Source organism: Ostrea edulis, chromosome 3 (genome assembly GCF_947568905.1).
Source record: "Ostrea edulis chromosome 3, xbOstEdul1.1, whole genome shotgun sequence".
Taxonomy (NCBI): domain Eukaryota; kingdom Metazoa; phylum Mollusca; class Bivalvia; order Ostreida; family Ostreidae; genus Ostrea; species Ostrea edulis.
Window position 1 is genome coordinate 24,241,325 of NC_079166.1, and position 19,217 is coordinate 24,260,541.

At 34.3% G+C, this 19,217-nt stretch overlaps 1 protein-coding gene across 1 annotated transcript; it reads right to left on the minus strand.

The window, feature by feature from the left end:
- Positions 1 to 695: 695 nt before the first annotated feature.
- LOC130052495 (3-oxoacyl-[acyl-carrier-protein] reductase FabG-like) lies at positions 696 to 17,916 on the minus strand. Its single transcript, XM_056157648.1, has 9 exons — positions 17,821 to 17,916; positions 11,217 to 11,350; positions 11,030 to 11,122; positions 10,734 to 10,819; positions 6,177 to 6,270; positions 5,944 to 6,013; positions 2,560 to 2,596; positions 2,265 to 2,328; positions 696 to 1,719 (listed from the first exon to the last, which is right to left on the minus strand). The coding sequence occupies exons 1-9, from the start codon at positions 17,864 to 17,866 to the stop codon at positions 1,564 to 1,566; spliced, it is 780 nt and encodes a 259-aa protein (XP_056013623.1). The 5' UTR covers positions 17,867 to 17,916; the 3' UTR covers positions 696 to 1,563.
- Between the last annotated feature and the right edge of the window lie 1,301 nt (positions 17,917 to 19,217).

Here is a 19,217-nt window from a genome sequence, read left to right on the forward strand (position 1 = left end):
GTATACTGTGACGTCACTGTAGAATGACGAAAAAACATAACGTCAAACGTAAACAACTTTCAAAACAAGAACGTAAACATCAAGTTCATTACTTTACACAATAATTTGAACAGAGTCTCCCTACTTTTTAATGATCTTTTGATCATTTTATGTTTAAAATAAAATCCATACTTTTATATTAATGCTCTCAATATCAATATTTTCAAACTTTTAACTGCGAACTACTTCTTTAGTGTTATTTGCCTGCGTGATAATCGCGGACTCACAATATACAAATCTGTATATTGTGCTGCGTCACATAGGATAGGTCTATTCGTAGGTGACGTAATGAGGCCTCGACGGGGAGTTTGGATAAGAGTGAGACGTCACACAGACAAGAGTGAGACTTCACACAAACAAGAGTGAGACGTCACACAAACAAGAGTGAGACGTCACACAAACAAGAGTGAGACGTCACACAAACAAGAGTGAGACGTCACACAAACAAGAGTGAGACGTCACACAAACAAGAGTGAGACTTCACACAAACAAGAGTGAGACTTCACACAAACAAGAGTGAGACGTCACACAAACAAGAGTGAGACTTCACACAAACAAGAGTGAGACTTCACACTAATTTTGACTACCATGAACGTCAGTTGTCCGCATTCTAAATCAGCATTGCCCGTGTATAAACATTAACACAACTCTTTCCGCTTTATCAATTACTCTTTATTCTTTATCATGTTTATTCTCAGGTAAATGTAAAAAAAATAACTTTAGCGATTGAAATGCACGCGATTAACAACAAAACCAAATGAATGGTGTAATATATATATGTTGAGCTTGGAATGATCTCTAGAATTTACAAATATCAAAAGTCCTCAATTTCTTTCTGACGTAGATCAAACCAAGTTACTGCATAGATTAATGTATTCAGGAATATATACATGTACACAGTAATACTGAGCCTCGGCAAAGCATCAGTATCACAAAGTTACGATATATAACTTTCTATATACTGGTATATATATATATATATATATATATATATATATATATATATATATATATATTAGTATATAGAGAGTTTCACTCTCAATAATAATTATATCCGGTTAAAATCTAGAAGTGGCGGTGTATAGTTTTGTTTTATGTTCTTAGCAAGATATCAAGGACGTGTCAGGGGCGAGATCAAAAGATCGATGTCGGATAAAAATCTAAATTCAAATAGCTAGGGGAGGGGGGAATAAAATCTCTCGTAAGTTTCTGTCATCCGACAACGATTACACTTTAGTGGAAAAAGAAAAAAAAAACCCAACACAAACGACTGTTAAAAAGCACATGATAATATTACATTTTAACGAACATTTAACAGTTCTGATGTACACTTTCATTGGTGAATAAACAGTAGAAGAGATATACAGAGTGTTATCTATAATCGTATGTTTTTACTTGTTAATCGATTAGTTTCAACATTCATCATATTTAGTTTTGTATGGGGAGGGGGAGGGGGGTGAAAACGACGTGAATTTTTTTTTCCAGACATTGAACTTTTGATCTCCCCCATTATATATCTTCTTATCACGGACAAAGAACGTTTCTACCGCCATCCACTGGTAATTGTACACCCGTGATGAAGGAAGCACTGTCTGATGCCAGGAAAGCAATCGCATTGGCCACTTCCTCCACCTCACCTGACCGTCCTAGCGGATGTTTTGTTTTGGAGAGCTCTAGAAACTACAATTAGACAAAATTATGTCATCACTACTTTGTCATCTTAAAACTGAAATTGTTTTCATTGTATTCCATTGTGTTTAAACGAGTGTATCCAACGTTAAGTGCAGCTGTTAATTACCAATCATATTGTACAACGCGGATAAAATTATATTTTTAGTGTAGACAATAAACTAGAGCAAAATTATTTCCCATTCTAGACTCTCAAGAGAACAGGGATTATAGGTTCATAGTCAAAGTATTCTGTTTTTGAAGTTCTTTCCAATTTATAAAATTGTATAATGTACGTCCTAAACCTCTGACACATCATTAATGAAGTAATTGTAATTATACTTGAAAATTTAAAACTCAGAACACTAGTTGGGCACTAGTTTTAAACTAACCACTATTTAGAGCTACTAATGCTGATGATATGAACTTTTAAAGCTACGCGGTGAGGGTGTACATACATGCATAGAGTAAATAAACAGATATAGCAGGCTACCAAAAACATTTCAAAATAATTTAACTCTACCATCTTAATTGTTCTACCTTACGTCTGTGCTTACCTCCTGATAGGCCTCTTCATTTTTTCTCAACGTCTTGAATAAATCAGTAATTATAACACCGGGGCTACAAATACATGAACATATAAATAAAGATCTAATCAAGGTAAAGGATTTATCCGTAGAGTGCTATACCCTTGATATCAATGAGCGTATGCGTTTCAAAAAATCATTACACTAATGGTATGATGAACTAAATTGTCTTTTATCAATCATAATTATTCATTACAAGTAATGAAAAATGCTAAAAGATGTTAGCTGATCGGACGTATTTGTAGTTTGCTAAAAATACACTTACTTTACACTGTTTACCCGGACCTGTTTAGGGGCCAACTCTGAAATAGCATGAGACATTTTACAATGCTTCATGACATCATACATTTCTGTTGCAAAACTAATAGTAAATACGATGTACTGTGAAAAAGTGGGTATAAAGAACAGTGGTCAATCTCATTATTTCATAACGAATAGCAACATTAAAAATAGGACAAACACGGACCCGTGGGCATCCCAGAGTTGTGATCAGGTGCATGGGATGACTAATCATCCCTAGTGGACCGTTTACACCCGCCATGAGCCCTTTATCTTGATCAAGTAAACGGGGTAGTCCGTAGTCAAATCAGTGTGAAAATAGAGGCCTGGTCATGCGTATGAAATGAATAAAAGCATTATAACGACCATGGAATTCGTGAGAAACTGACTTCAAAACCCCTGTGCATTAAACTTATTTGTTGATAGCCTGCCTCGATGACAAACCCCTGTACATTAAACTTATTTGTTGATAGCCTGCCTCGATGACAAACCCCTGTACATTAAACTTATCTGTTGATAGCCTGCCTCGATGATTAATCACAAGTAGGACATACTCTGGTGTATTGAATCAGTTGAAAAACATAGACACATCATGCAAGTGATAAGTTAGCATTGCTACATAGATATGGGCGTTGTCAGTTTGCCATTGACATTTATGTTCAATAAAATATTTAAGTATGAAGAAGATACAAAAATAAACTCTGTGGTTTCTTTTATTTCGAGTTCACTGGGATATACCCCGGTATCAAAACAACATATGAATGACAAAATATGATTATTATCTACCATTATAAAGTCTCCAAAACGAAGTACTAGCTGTATAAAAGTCGTTTTTTCTGAGTACTACTATTTTCCTCCCATGACAAAATCCATGCAAATTTCAACTTCATTTAAAGAATCTAAATCAGGAAGACTTTGATTTTGAAATTTGGTGTAATATGACTTTGATCCTAGTTTGTAGGTCCCAACATCCTCTTATCATTTTTTATGATGCAATGTCTCTATCCGTCCTGGTTCTAGAGCTATACAAGTTTTTATGGTCATAGGTTAAGGTCACTGGAGTCACTTGACTTTGATACTAATTTGTAGCCCCTGTCACTCTCAATTCATTTCCGAAAACCCCAATATTCTATCTATCATATATGTCAAGTTGTATCTGTTAAATTTTGGAATTAGTTTTCCCCTCCAGAGAGATCCCCCAGTCTGTACCTAAACACCCTCAATCTGAACACAAAAACATTTCTGCAGATCTAGATACACTGTCCTACCATATCTTTGAATATCTATTACTTTCATCAACTGGTTACGGAGAACGGTGTCGGACAGTTTTAGGCGCGAGAAAGAAGCGAAAGAAAGAGAAGAACCGAGCAAAAACAATAAGTCTCCAAACTTCGTTTAAGAGACTTAAAAATGAGTATTGTTAATAGATAAAACGTCTTCAATATTTCTAAATGTCGAGTTAAAGGCCTCAGCAAGAGATTTATTCTTCTCATGTATAATCTTTTGAGCAAATATTGCCTCATAAGGATATAAAAACGTATCAGGTAATAATGGAGCACAATTCTTGCCCAGCAGAATTTCGATAGAGTGGTGTTTAACAAAGTAATTTTTCGATGATTGATAACATTTGATGTTTTAGGGGTTTCAGCAGTCTCGTTTAAAGTCACCATTTCGCAACATCTATGGTCGTTATAACGATCTAGTGTGCCATTTCAACCTATCATCGAGTCAAATGCTGTTTGACGTGTTTCCTAACGATTGTTAGTTCGTTCTTGACACACTGATTTTGACTACGGATTACTCCGTTTACCCGATTAAGACATAGGGATCACGACGGGTGTGACCGGTCGACAGGAATGCTTACTCTTCCTAGGCACCTGATCCCACCTCTAGTATGTCCAGGGGTCAGCGTTCGCTGAATTCTTTTTTTGGGTATTCCTTGTGAGAGTTATGAAATTGATCACTGTTCGTTATCTTCGCCTTTAACGATAAGAATATTTCTGTGTTTCATTTTTATTGAGAAAGCAGCTGCCTATGATGTCAAACAGCCCAGTTTTTACTTTATTGTAAAGAATGGTGGTGTACAGTGCTGAAAAGTGAAAGGTGATGATATTGAACAGCGATTAAGCTCAAACTTCAATGAAAGATACGAAATTTAAAGATCAGAGGTGGGATCGGGTGCATAGAGGAGTAAGCACCTCTTGTTGACCGGTCACACCCACCTTGAACCCTATATCTGGAAAAGGTAAATGGGGCAATTCGCAGTCAAATTTAGTAGACAAAGAACTGCTAAAACGAGATTGTTAAAACCCATGTAACATCAACATATTTATCCGTATACCATAGTCTGCCTCGTCTTAAAAACTGATCATAAGCACCACAGAGCTCACGGCGAGTGTGACCGGTCGACAGGGGATGCTTACTCCTCCTAGACACATGACCACATATCTGGTATATCCAGTGGTCCGTGTTTGCCCAACTGTCTATTGTGTATTGCTTATAGATATATGTAGGGATTTTGAGATTGATCACTGTTTGTTATCTTCACCTTTCACGCAAGTGATAATGGTATAATACAACATGTACATCGATATGGGAAGGGAGAGGGGGAAGCTGAAGTTGTCACGTTTGTCATAAAGATGAAACAAATGTGGAAGACTACGTGATGTCTTTGATTTTGAGTTTACTGGGATATATCAAATCGACATATGAATGAAATTGTGTATTGTTTATAGATAAATAATCGTCGATATACTGTAAATGGGGAAATTATTGCGGTGGTTTTGATTTCGCTATGTTCGCGGTCGGGAATTTTTCCGTGAAATTAAAACAACCACAATCATTTTGCAAGTGTGACACAATACGTTTTGTGTTTTTCATAAATTTGAATTCCGCGAAAATAAAACCACCGCAATTAAACCAATATGAAAAACCGCGAACATTTAGCACCGCGGAATTAAAATCACTTACAGTAGCTGCATTGTAAATGTCGAGTTAAAGGCCACAAAAAGCCCTATGTTCTGATTCTGCTTATGTGGAAAAAAGATTTGTAACTTCAATTTATATAAACTACTTTTAAAATCCACATTTGATATACGTCACTTCCCTAGGGTTAGGGTTAGCTGTTCCTTCAAAGGAGTTAACATATCTGTGAAGAGCAAAGATAGGGGCTTAATAGACCATTTACTTGATAAAAAGATATGAAATCACAAAGTAACTACTTTCTGCACATATGGTAGGAAAAAATGTATTTACTGTTCATCTATATTCAATTTAATGCAAATGATACATTTAGTGTCACTGCTCTGTATATATATTCTGACAGAAACTGATCACAATGGAGAATTCTGACAAAAAACGGAACACCTACCTATTGCAGTACACCTAGTAAAGTGATCTAGGGCACTCTTGGACACACAGTATGGTAAAAATCCAGGAAACTAAAAAAAAAATATATATAGTGTCACTCTTACATGAATATCATTAACTTTTGATAAGGTTTAAATCAGGTTTTCGAAATAAGAAAAGTAACTCTATGAATCTTCAGAATTTCCCATCAGGGATGCATTCATTAATTGCAAGTGAGAAATTTAGAATACTCACTGATCTGATACCTGCGATACTTGATACATTAACAATGTTTCCCTTTGCATTGACGAGATGTGGAACTGCAAGCATAGTCAGATGATAAATAGCTCTGAAAACAGATCATTTTCGTTAAGACATGATCTATGCGAGGATGTCTGATGTCTTTTAGGCAGCTTATCCTTTGTTTGATTAGTTGATGAAAGGTTAAGATAACGAACAACAACCAACCCCACAACTCCTTTAAGGAATACAAAATAGAGAGTTGGGCAAACACGAACCCTTGGATATACCTGGGGAGGAATAGGGTAATTAAGAGGAGTAAGCATCGACCGGTCACACCCACCATGAAACCTATGTCTTGATCAGGTAAACGGAGTAATATGTAGTTTAAATTAGTGTGCCAAGAACGACCTAACAATCGGTATGAAACACGTCAATTACCCACAGATAAAAAGTATTTACAAACTAGATCATTATAACTACAGACCCTGAAGCGTACTACTACACCACTTGCACGGAACGGTACGAAACGATTCTTGCACGGAACGGTGAACAGTTTGCACGAAACGCTAAACGATCTGCACGGAACAATGAACGGTTTGCACGAAACGCTGAACGGTCTGCACGGGACGGTGAACGCTTTGCACGAAACACTGACCACTTTGTAGGCGTGGCTTGCACGCTTTGTGAACGGTCTGCACGATACAGTAGGCGTGGCCTGCACGCTTTGATTTTTTCGATATTATTTGGTTCAAATAGTTTCAATATTATTACAATATTCTAGATATTAAAAAAAGGTTGAGAAAGAAATGATAATGATTCATTTTCAAATGATTGCTCATGTACAACGCGGTAAATTTCGTTTTTGCTTATTATATCAATGGACACGTTGGAATGAAAAGAAAGGACTTTTTTTTTATTTCGGAAATAAAAGAAAAATATGCAAAAATCATATCGTCACGGAATATTGATTAATCAAATTTTATTGATTCATTGCTCTATTAAATTCATAGAAACTGAATATGAAATGGTTGCCTCTGTTTCGCTATGTTTGTACATTCATTTTGAGTGTCGTTAAATTACCTTTGCAATTTGTATATTCCAGTCCTCTTCCCAAAAACAGATGTTGAATAAACCTATACATTTTATACACATGTGTACGTGTATGAAAACAGATGAAGCGATTTAAAGAAATTTCTCGTCAGGAAAGATTGAAATATTTTTGGGCGGGGAGAGGGTTGTGAACGGTCTGCACGAAACGCTAAGCATGACCTGCACGCTTTGATTTTTTTCCGGCATTATTTGTTTCATCCTGGGGTTAGTTTAAACAAGGAATAGTATAATGACTTACGAAGACGTTGGAATAAAACGAAATGAATATTTTTTAACTTCGGAAATAAAGGGAAAAGATGCATAAATTGTATCGTCATGGGATATTTATTATTCAACTTTATTTATTCATTGCTCTGTTAAATTCATTGAAAAAGTCGCGTCTGTATCGCTATTTTTGTACATTCAATCTGAGTGCCGTTAAAACACGTGTGCAATTTGTATATTCCAGGCCTCTTCTCAAAAACATTTCTTGAATAAACCTATACATTTTTACATATGTGTGTGACAACAGATAAAATGATTAAAGAATTCTCGTAAGACTGGAACATATTCTCGGGCGGGAGGGGGTGCATCTAGACATAGAATTAGCCAGTTGTTAAGAACCTGTCACCTTGGATAAGAAGGGAAGATACCAAACAAAAAGAAACAATCAAAATATGATTGAAATATATTGAGAAATAAATCATATAAATGAATATATAAAACAAATAATTACAAACTACAGCCATGGTCAACAGATATACGAGCGGATCTAACATCCAATTTTAATTAGATTGTTTCATTTGCCTCAATTTAAACTGCATTCATTTTTGAGAGACAAAACACCTCTTTTGTCATACTTCAATTGCTCCCGCCGATTTTCACACCTTCTGTAAGAATGTTAATTTCAAATACCCCGATTAACTGACTTCTAGTATTGTGGTAAAAAAAGGACCTTGGATTTTGCGTAGAATATACAAGTTATACACAGGTCGGTCTTTGCATTATGCAGACAGTTCCGATAAACGATTTTCATGAAAATACTTTTTATTTAATAAGAGAAACTTGATCATATAAATGTAAGAAGACAAATAAATTATTCCTACATGCAAATAAAAAAAAAAAATGAGGGCAGATATTTACATATCTCTGCACTTGTTAGAAACTATCAAGTGTGATAAAATAGTATCGAATTTTGCTCTACCTGGTAGTTTTATAATAAACTGTTTTCTTTCGATTATTTGCAGATTTTCACTGTTGAAAGCCCGTCTTGGAGACATTTTGAAATAATTGGTCAAATTCCCAACAATGTTTAACTGTCCTATATCCCATGCCGAAATGACTTGCACGGTCTGTACGTTTCTAAGGGCGTGATTTGAACCATCTGCACGTTTCTATGGGCGTGGTTTGATCATACACGGAACAATTCTTGCACGAAACGATTTGCACGGAACGATGAACGGTCTGCACGAAACGGTAAACGGTCTGCACGGAACGTTGAACGGTTTGCACGGAACGGTGAACGGTCTGCACGAAACGCTGAACTGTCTGCACGAAACGGTGAATGGTCTGCACGGAACGAAACGAAACGCTTTGGAGGTGTAGTAGCACGCTTCAGGGACTGTAGTCTGTACCATACAATTTGGGAAATGGTGACTTTAAACGAGACTGTTGAAATCGCAGTAGCATCAACTTGTTTTGTCGATAGCCTGTATAGATTTAAAACATGATCCCATCTTATGAAGCAGTTGGAGTATAAGTACGATTACCAAAAGTGGAATTAATGTCAAGTTCGTTTAAAATGCAGTTGTAATAATGAGCCTTACAAACTAAGACAATGTTATTACAAGCTTTGTCAGCTGGAATCAACACATATTCCTCATGTAACCTATCTAATTCTTTTATCACTTCTGGTTTACTAAACACAGAATGATAAATGGTATGTACTTTTGTTTTGATATGTCTAATGGGGGATTTAAAAATTCCTCACATACTTTTAATCCATTCTGACAATGTATGAAGTTTTTCTTCTTCATATTTAGCCCATCGTTTGGCATAATCTTCGACAGAATTCATAATAGAGATGAAATTATGTCGCCAATTGAAAGACCGATGTTCTCTGTATTTAGGACCTTTTAGAATAAGTGATTTGAAGTACTGATTTTCAACTATGTCAACATCACCAGTAATGACATGTCCAGCTGGACTATAGTTGAAAGAAGATTAAGAACAAGAACACGTAGATTAAGTATAAGATAAACTATATCTAGGCACTGCAAAATGTGTTTATAAATAGACAGTTTGGATGTAAAAGCAGAAGTATATTGGTAGGAAATAATAGGTAGAGACTTGAACTTGAAATAAGTTGGAATACACGACTGAACCCTTTTATGACAAAGAATGTTGCTTTTGTTGACGGCATCTATTCCTTTGTAAATTTGAGCATAAAAAAAATTGCGGCGTGATTGTGAAGGAATATCATTCATGATCCGTCGTTATTTAAAGAGCCTGTGATTGGAAACATCCATAATCATAGAGTTCAGTCTATATTCAGGTGTCGACTAGCTGTGACTTCTTCAAATATTGTATGTAAAACTCTCAATGGAACAGAGTAAAATTTTGTACTAATATGATGCGGACCTAATTGTCTTTTGACGTAAGGTAAAAGTGAATCAAACGTGACATCAATTGATATGAATAAAAAGCGGAAATTACCGTCAGAATTAAAAGAATTGATAAATAAAAAGGCAAAGGTGCACAGATTAAATCCCGCGCGAAATGCATAGATGAAAGAGAAACGAACTCCTTTTTTTCATCAAACTTAAATCTTCTCACCAAGAAAATAATATTATCAAACGTATCAAATATGAAGATAATATTACCACCAACTGTAATGCTTATTTAGGTAAAATGTGTGATTTCTACACAAAATTATACAAATCATCGAATATTGACGATAATAACATTAAATCCTACTTAGATAGTATCACTATATTAAATATAGTTAACGAAAAACAAAAATTAGAATTAGATGAGGTTCCGTCAATGAAGGAATGTGATGAAGCTGTCAAAATGTTACAACATAATAAATCGCCAGGCTTGGATGGTTTACCAGGCGAGTTCTATTAAACTTTCTGGTGATAACTAAAACCATACTTTTACAATAGTTTAACACAAACTTTTAATCATCAACGCATGCCATTGCTTTAATCACGCTTATCCATAAAAAGGGAGATAAATCAAACTTAACAAATTATCGAACTAACAGTCTCACAAACACGTTATTTCTGGTGATCAAGGTAGAACAGAGATGCTATTTCCCAACCATTCAGTAAATAACGATCAGTTATAAACTATAACATTAGTATTTGTTACATATTCCTCGATCTGCTGTTGTGTGTATATGGCTAGTTCTGTAATCCGAAAGTACAGACATATATGATGTTTTGTACAAATTGTGTATTCACATTTATATATTACCTGACGTTAGTATTCATGCATTCATCATATTGCTCCAGTGATGTTGTTTCAATGTTTCCAGATTTCAATATCCCTGCATTATTGACCTATTGTTTTGAAGAAGAACTTGAAAATAAAGATATTCATGGAATGAAATAGAATGCATTTTCAAGCTTTATAAAAAGTTCATTTTGGCTTATTCTCAAAGTATGTATACATGTTATTCAATTATTATCCATGCTGATCATAAGCATGCTACAGCATAAATTTAGTGTACATGTAGTGTGTTCAACCAAATATGTTACACTCGTACATACCAGAATGTCCAATTTTCCATAATGTTTTACTGTTTCGTCAACAAGTCGCTTAACAAAATCTTCCTTTGTCAAATCACCGCTAAGAGTCAACGGCTAAAAGAACAAAGAGAGCGATGTGGCAACACTTCATTTCCCAAACTGCTTTCAAGTGTATGGCAACGACAATAAATTTACAGTAATATCTAACCCTTTTTCCATTTTCTTTTTCACACTGGGCAGCCGTTTCAGCTAAATTGTCAACATTTCTGCCTGTGATGGATACCTTCGCACCAAGCCTACAAAACAAAATGGCTGTTCCTGCCCCAATACCGGAACTGGCACCTGGAAATTACACACAACACAGTGATGGAGTGTAGCCGTTATACTCCATGTTTTAAGAAAGTATACAAAGCGGAGAAACATCGCAAAGAAAGTTCCTCAGCTAAGGTAGAATTGTATACAAACGTACAAGCAAACGTGTACTAGCCGATCTACAATAGTTTTATTAAAATGACCCTAAGAAAAGTAGCATGATGTTTTCTACATTAATAGAATATCGGATTTTATGCAAAGAATTGTTCATTGAGGTAAGTAGGTAAGCAATTCGTACTTAAAATCAGACCTATTTACAATAAACAAGTAACATGGGGTAATAAGCTCTTTAACCGACTATAAACTCTTTAACCGACTATTGAAGAATTTGAAGAATATGATATCGTGAATGAATCTCATTTGCTTATCGTGGATCAGGCGCTTACGCTCTTCATAGGAGTTATGAGATTGATCACTGTTCGTTATCTTCAGCTTTCACATATATAGAGAAATACAAGGTTAAAGGCAAAGAAAGTCATTTAAAGAATTTTATTTCAAGGAAAGATGAGTATGTATGGATAATGTATTTTACGTCTTATTGAGAAGATCTTGGCAATAGTGAAATCCTTAGATGTGTAAGGTTTAATTCCACATGTTCATTGATGATTTGCTAAACCCCACATCCCATATTTTGACATACGCAAACAGTGAACAAATTTCTGGGTTGCTTTACTATAGACAATGGTTTCCTCTGCAAAAACGTTTACTAAACCACAAACTCAAAAGTTCTTCTTTTACCCTCATACAACATAAAGGTAGGTATCTTCAAAATCTATGCTAGCGCTGGAGAAGAATTGAATCCCAAGGCAGTCAATTTGCGGACATTCTAAAAAATATTGAATGAGTTTTGTCCTCGCAGAGTAATCAGGAAACCCTGTGCAGACCTATATCAGAAGTGTCAAGAGTTGTCAAGCCATCCATCAAGGAGTATTGTTGTGAACTTTTAATATTTAGAGTAATGTGATCAGTGATCAATTTGGCTCAGATATTTCCGATTGTTTGTGATTGTTAAGAGCCATTCTCTGTAACCACTTAAAAAAATTCGGCACGCATAGTCACCGATTTTCACGAAACTCACCTGAATGAAACATCTATATAACATATTCAAGAAAATACATTTAAAAATTAAATAGTGATCATGGTTGCTATGGAAACGGGTACAATTTTATCAATTTTGGCTATTTTCTAGAATTTGGTAGTTTTGGCACAAAAGTTGAATATAAAAGATTATGAATAGTCTTAAAATTTTAATTTTCATATTAAATTATAAAACATATCCCATATTTTTCATTTAAGAAAAAAAAATGAATAATGGACAATCCTAAGTGATTTTTATAATTGAACAAATCTGTAAAATTGTGTTTAAATTCAATGGTTTTTATGTCTTAATAACTTTTATTCGCATCCACCTCAAATAAAGTGACACAAGTTTTAAAAACAACTAATCTACTTTCTTCATAAATCTAAACTAAAACTTTTGGGAATCTACCTATTTCACACAATTTGAAGTGAATGATTTATGGGGGGAAATGCATTCTGTAACCAAGAGTTATTCCCCTTTGAAACTCTTCAACGTGATAAGGCAGTAAAATGACATAGAAACAAAAATAATATGGCGGGATAATGTCTTACTGCATGCTGACAGAAGTTTAGACGAAGACATACGTGGCATTCAAAATATTCTCTCCACTCACCCACACGAAAGGAGAAGGTGTGAGAGACATACCTCCGAGTACCAGCATTCTAGTAATACAGGTAATTAGTCTATTTACTTTGAAACCCAATCACAAGCCTAGAATTAATCAATTTGATCACAATCATTTGATGTCAAATGTTTTCATAGACATTGTGTTTCTCTAGATCTGCCAATAGCATGGCACATATGATGTGCGTGCGTGCTAAATATTCACCCTTCAACTCCCCACTGTCAGTTGTATTGATATGACGTCAAAATGTAGACTGTGGCGTCACACATTACAGTACTAAGAGATCTACTTAGGCCTAATGCAGCACACTGTAGGGGATCGTATGACTAGGATGAAATTGAGATAATAAATGCAAAATCGTTATCATTATCTGTTTTATAATAGAATGAAGTAATACAATCATAAAAAAAAAATCATAGATATTTATTCATTTGAAAAATGCATGAGCTTTCGTTATTATACATATATTACATAAAAGAAAAGAGACGCCCTGTTGTAATTAAGCCATTGCATACTTTTTTTCCCCATTGATACATGAGGAAACATTGAATAAGCTCTCCTTCGTGAAATAAAGTGATGGATCATAACATTTAATTTTATCTCTTATCTTTTCTATTTATTAGTTCGGGGGGGGGGGGGTATACATGTACAGATACTCAACTGAGAAGTGAATTGAGGTGGGGACACTATTCAGTTTTATTACACATCCATGTATTAATTATTCTTTACTTTTGATGATACTTTAAAAAAAATTATCAATTCTATGAATAAATTCAATTAATTAAACAGAATTGAAATATTGTAGAAATACCAATATACTGATACACCTTAGCCTATACATGTTATGCATGAGAATTTACTCTATTTTTTGTTCATCTTGATCTTGTTTTCATTTTACACATGCCACTAACAAAACAAAAGTATTTATTTAGGACATACAAGCCACATTTCTGACATTTTCTCTGGATTTTTTCTTCTTGAATAAAAAGGGCTATTGTATGATTTCTGGAAATAAATTCAAATTTCACCGGCCTGGGTAGCTTAGCGATTAGACAACCTATCTTGTAATGCAGGGGTCCTGGATTTGATCCATTGTTTGCTAAAATATATTTGTACTGTCCTTATATATACAACCTGCTTTAATACATAACCTTTGATTGCAACAATTAGAAACTATCAAAATACTGAGTACCAGTATGCTATCTCTAAAACAGACATGGTAATACGACGTACCCCAAGATTTTTTTTTGTTGTTGGTAGAAACGAGACAGAGTGCACATTCATGAAAATTGATATATATTATTGAGAAACGTCGCATAAGTCCTCAAGTGATAAAACACCGCAAAACAATTATCACTGTTTTGAATATTATAATTAACCCATGTGTTGATTAATTAATCACCTTAGAGTTTAGATAAAACTAAATCTAGATAAGAATACATGTATTTAAGTAAGTTATTACCTACTGTAAGAAAAGGGTTTGAATAAGATTTCATTCAAACATATAATTTTAGGAATACATATTGCAGCTACATGTAGTAGTAGATGCAGATGACATGGGGAGAACAAATAATACATTTAGATGGGACATAAGATTTTGATATGCTTGCATATATTCATCTTGGTATTTCTCTTAAAATTAATATTATTTATTGATTTTGTAGGAAGTGTCATATTGTCATTTTGGTGGGGGCCAAGTCAGAAGCATCAGTGTATGTTCGATGCTTATGTTGCCGCAAAGGATATGAAAGGGTGTGGTTCATTTAACCGGAAAGAATTTCTATCAGGACAGCAGATCGCATTATGTTTTAGTTGCCTCTATGCCATTGAGAAGACGATAAGCTATGATGACTATATATATGCGCAAAATTAGAAAATGAAAAAGATTGTGTGTGCTTATCTTGTCTATTTTGTAATATATGATTCTAAAATAAAGGTATACCATTTATAATAGGATACGATTATGAAATATTCATCATCGGAACCCACTGCTCAAAGGCCGTAATTTAAGCCCCGAGCATAGGCATAAATTTTGCAACCCTCACTGACAATGGTGACGTCTCCATATGAGTGAAAAATTCGTCGGCAGGACGTTAAATGGTAATCAATGAATCAACCCATGGGTTCCAACGATGTCAGATATTAAAGATATTCACTTTCCCAGCATACTAAATGACTTCAATATGACCATCATTGGTATATGTTACAGTTACAAGCAAGGTCTTCTTGTGATGTTGAAATATAATTCACATGCCTATGTTTAAAAAGATTCGTTAAATGAGTGACAATTATGAACGTCCAGACTCTAGAAAATAGAGGCCCTCAATTGTTTTGAATCAAATGCCAAGGTCACGAGTCAAGGTCAAAATACTTCCTCATAAGTAACTGTAAATTGTCAAGTCATGTATCAAGAAATGTTAGTTTAATAGATTTCATAGATGGTACTGGCATAATAATTCTTGCACATACATAGTAAGCAGAGCTAATATTGAACTGCAGAAGGGGGGGGGGTCCTCTTGAATCAATGATAAATTACAATCTTTATGTATCCTATTTAGTTTTATTTAACTTGAACAATTTTTAAGATCAATGATTCAATTTCAATGTCACACTTAATTCGATTGACAAGGTGAAAAAATGTACATGATAGTTTGAAATAACTGAAATATTCAAATATCCATTTTCTAAATATGGTAGTTATTTTGATGAATTCTTAAGATATACAATGCAATTTGTGATACATGTACAATACACAAATAGAAACCATGTACATTTGAAGAAGAAAAAATAAATAAAAAACAAAAACTATGCATTGATTTAATTATCTGTTACAAATTAACGAGTTTTTATGATTGAATAACATGCATGACGTATAACAGAATGAGAATTACTTGAAAAGAATGTGAACATCAAGTTTGCTGTGTTGTGATATTTTGTTACCATAGCAACAATGTAATATGAATTATCTATCAGTATTAATATTTTATCAACTATAACATTGACTTCAGTTGAATCTGTCTATAAAAGCATTTTTTTTGTCTAAAAATTTATTTATTTTGCATGAATTTCGAATTTGAAAAGAAATAGCAATTTTCGTTTCCATGGCAACCAACATAAATTCTCATATTAAACTTGTTAAAATTTAAAATCTAAAATCAGCAGCAGTCGGTTATTAAGATTATATACTTTAAATACATAGAAAATTATATTTTGAATTTCATTGAAAAATGCATCTCTACTGTAATATCATGACGAAATGCATCATTTTGTTTCCATGGCAACACAGCTTAGATGGTAGATTCCCAAACATGTCTCATTGTTATATGATAGTACTAGATCTAATGTATGTTGTACAAGCATTTATAGATTTCAAACTGAATGCAGGAATTTTTATTCATCATTCAAATTTGCCTCTAAATTAGCTTTTTCAGAATGTATCAAACAACCCTCTTTTTCAGACAGAATGAAAATATAACAGAATTATTCAAACCTTTAACTAAATATCAAACTAAATAACAAAAATGCTATATAGTATCATTTGATGACGATCAAATAAGAACTCAAACAGCTTATTTCAGTATAGTTGAATAAAAAATGTCATTTTTCATGTGAAAATTGACTCTTTTGTGACCTGAATGACATGCAGGTGTTACCATGGCAACAGAGTTGCATAGCAACCAAATTATGATGGTTTTACATTACTTTTGCCAGATTAAGTTGATGTGCCAAATTTGAAAAAAAAATCGGTGACAGTGCATGCCGGACCCCTTACATAAATGTTTAAGTGGTTACAGAGAATGGCTCTTAATAGGTTATGAAATAATACTGTTTTATATGTTTTTGCAACCCGACCACTAAATTTTGTCCGTGAGGGTCATGATTCTAGAAAACAATTACCATAATACAAACAATATATTTTTAAGTACCCTTTTTCGTAGGCAACTGAATCAGGACTCTAGGTACTGCATTTCAATACGGATGCAATGATAATATATACATTGTAGGAAATTTGACTTGTCCACAAGGAAATAATGTGAATGTAAAACTTATACGGTACCAATTTTGATGCAGCAGATGCGCATTTCGACAAATAATGTCTCTTCAGTGATGCTCAACCGAAATGTTTGAAATCCAAAATAACAATGAAGTTTTAGAGCTATTTTAGGGAAAAACAGAGTGCCAAAAAAGTGGAGCCAAATTCGTCTAAGGATAAGAGCTATGCATGAGGGAGATAATCTTTAATTTTGAAATGAATTTCTAAATTTTATCACAACAATTAAATATACATCCGTATTTTCAAGCTAGTAACTAAGTACTCAGCTACTGGGCTGTAGAGACCCTCGGGGACTAACAGTCCACCAGGAGAGGTCTCGCTCCAGGGGTCATAATGTAAAACTTGTACGGTACCAATTTTGATGCAGCAGATGCGCATTTCGACAAATAATGTCTCTTCAGTGATGCTCAACCGAAATGTTTGAAATCCGAAATAACAATGAAGTTTTAGAGCTATTTTAGGGAAAAACAGAGTGCCAAACAAGTGGAGTCAAATTCGTCTAAGGATAAGAGCTATGCGTGAGGGAGATAATCCTTAATTTTGAAATGAATTTCTAAATTTTATAACAGCAATTAAATATGCATCCGTATTTTCAAGCTAGTAACGATGTACTTAACTACTGGGCTGTAGAGACCAAATATCATAAAATCATATAATTGTAACATTTTGCTACGACAAACCTGTAATCAATGCAACTTTTCCATCCAATTTAGAAATAGCAGACATGGCGGCTAGTTGCTCAAAATCTAAATATATCGCTAAGGATGTATGGAGGCCAATTTGGACATTTTTTCGTAATAATATATAGTGTTGCAAATTATCTTTGTTACGCCAGACATGATGAGTAATTTGCTAGTTGATATTTGGCATACTCTCTCAGCACTTGATTAATCTGTGATTTCTCCATCAATTTTTAATAATTTCCAGCTGAGCTTGCTTTTACAGAATCCTGGTTTGTCGACATGATTGTATTCCAAAAGAATTGGTAAGCTCTGTTGACAACGAGACAAGGTTCTTCTGTTTCATATCGTAAATTTTATAACAATCAAAATCAAAGAGCCTACAGTGGGAAATATATAATGGGCGGCATCTTACTGACGCGAGTTTAATTATCTTTATATTTTACTTCAAACAAAGAGCTAGACCCACGGATAACCAATAGGCCTTTTCTCAAAATTTGATATTTTCAAGAACAAAAGCTAAGAATATACATTATTCACATATATTTTCTTTTTTGAATATCCTTTTGTGTAGTAATTGACCATCAGAGTACCTATTACTTTTCTGACATATTGTCAACTACCCATACTTATTTACCAGTAACCCATTATCACCTGTATATGGTGTTTATATCTCTCAACTTCGATATGCAAGAGCTTGTTCTGTGTATGATCAGTTTTTAAATCGAGACAGGCTACAGACATACAAGTTTATGTTACATGGGTTTCAACAGTCTCGTTTAAAGTCAGTATTTCGCAAATTCTACGGCCGATACTATTAATTTGCCAATACTACATACAATGCATCATTGTGTCAAATGTTGTCTGATGTGTTTCATACCGATTGTTAGGGCGTTCGTAGCATACTGATTTTGACTACGGATTATTCTGTTTTCTTTATCAAGAGATAGGGCTCATGGTTGGTATGGCCGGTCGACAGGGGATGCTTACTCCTACTAGGCACCTGATCCCACCTCTGGTGTGTCCAGGTGTCCGTGTTTGCCCAACTATCTATTTTGTATTGCTTGTGGGAGTTATGTGATTGATCATTGTTCTTTATCTTCATCTTTCATTGAAAACTGCACAAGAAGGTTAAGGGCTGCCATGGTAAAATGTACTACAATGTTTGTGTGAAATTACACGTCAAATTCATGAGTATAATTATAATCATTGCAGTTAAACACCGAAACAATACTAACCCATGTGTTGACTGCGAACGAGCTACCATACATTCCCCACATGACAATTTCACCCTACGTAAGCTGGATATCAAGGCAGTTTTTATTTTAAAAAACCATAACGTTGTCTTACTTATTAAACAAAGTTCACGTATATGTGGGTTAACAGCTGAATATTTA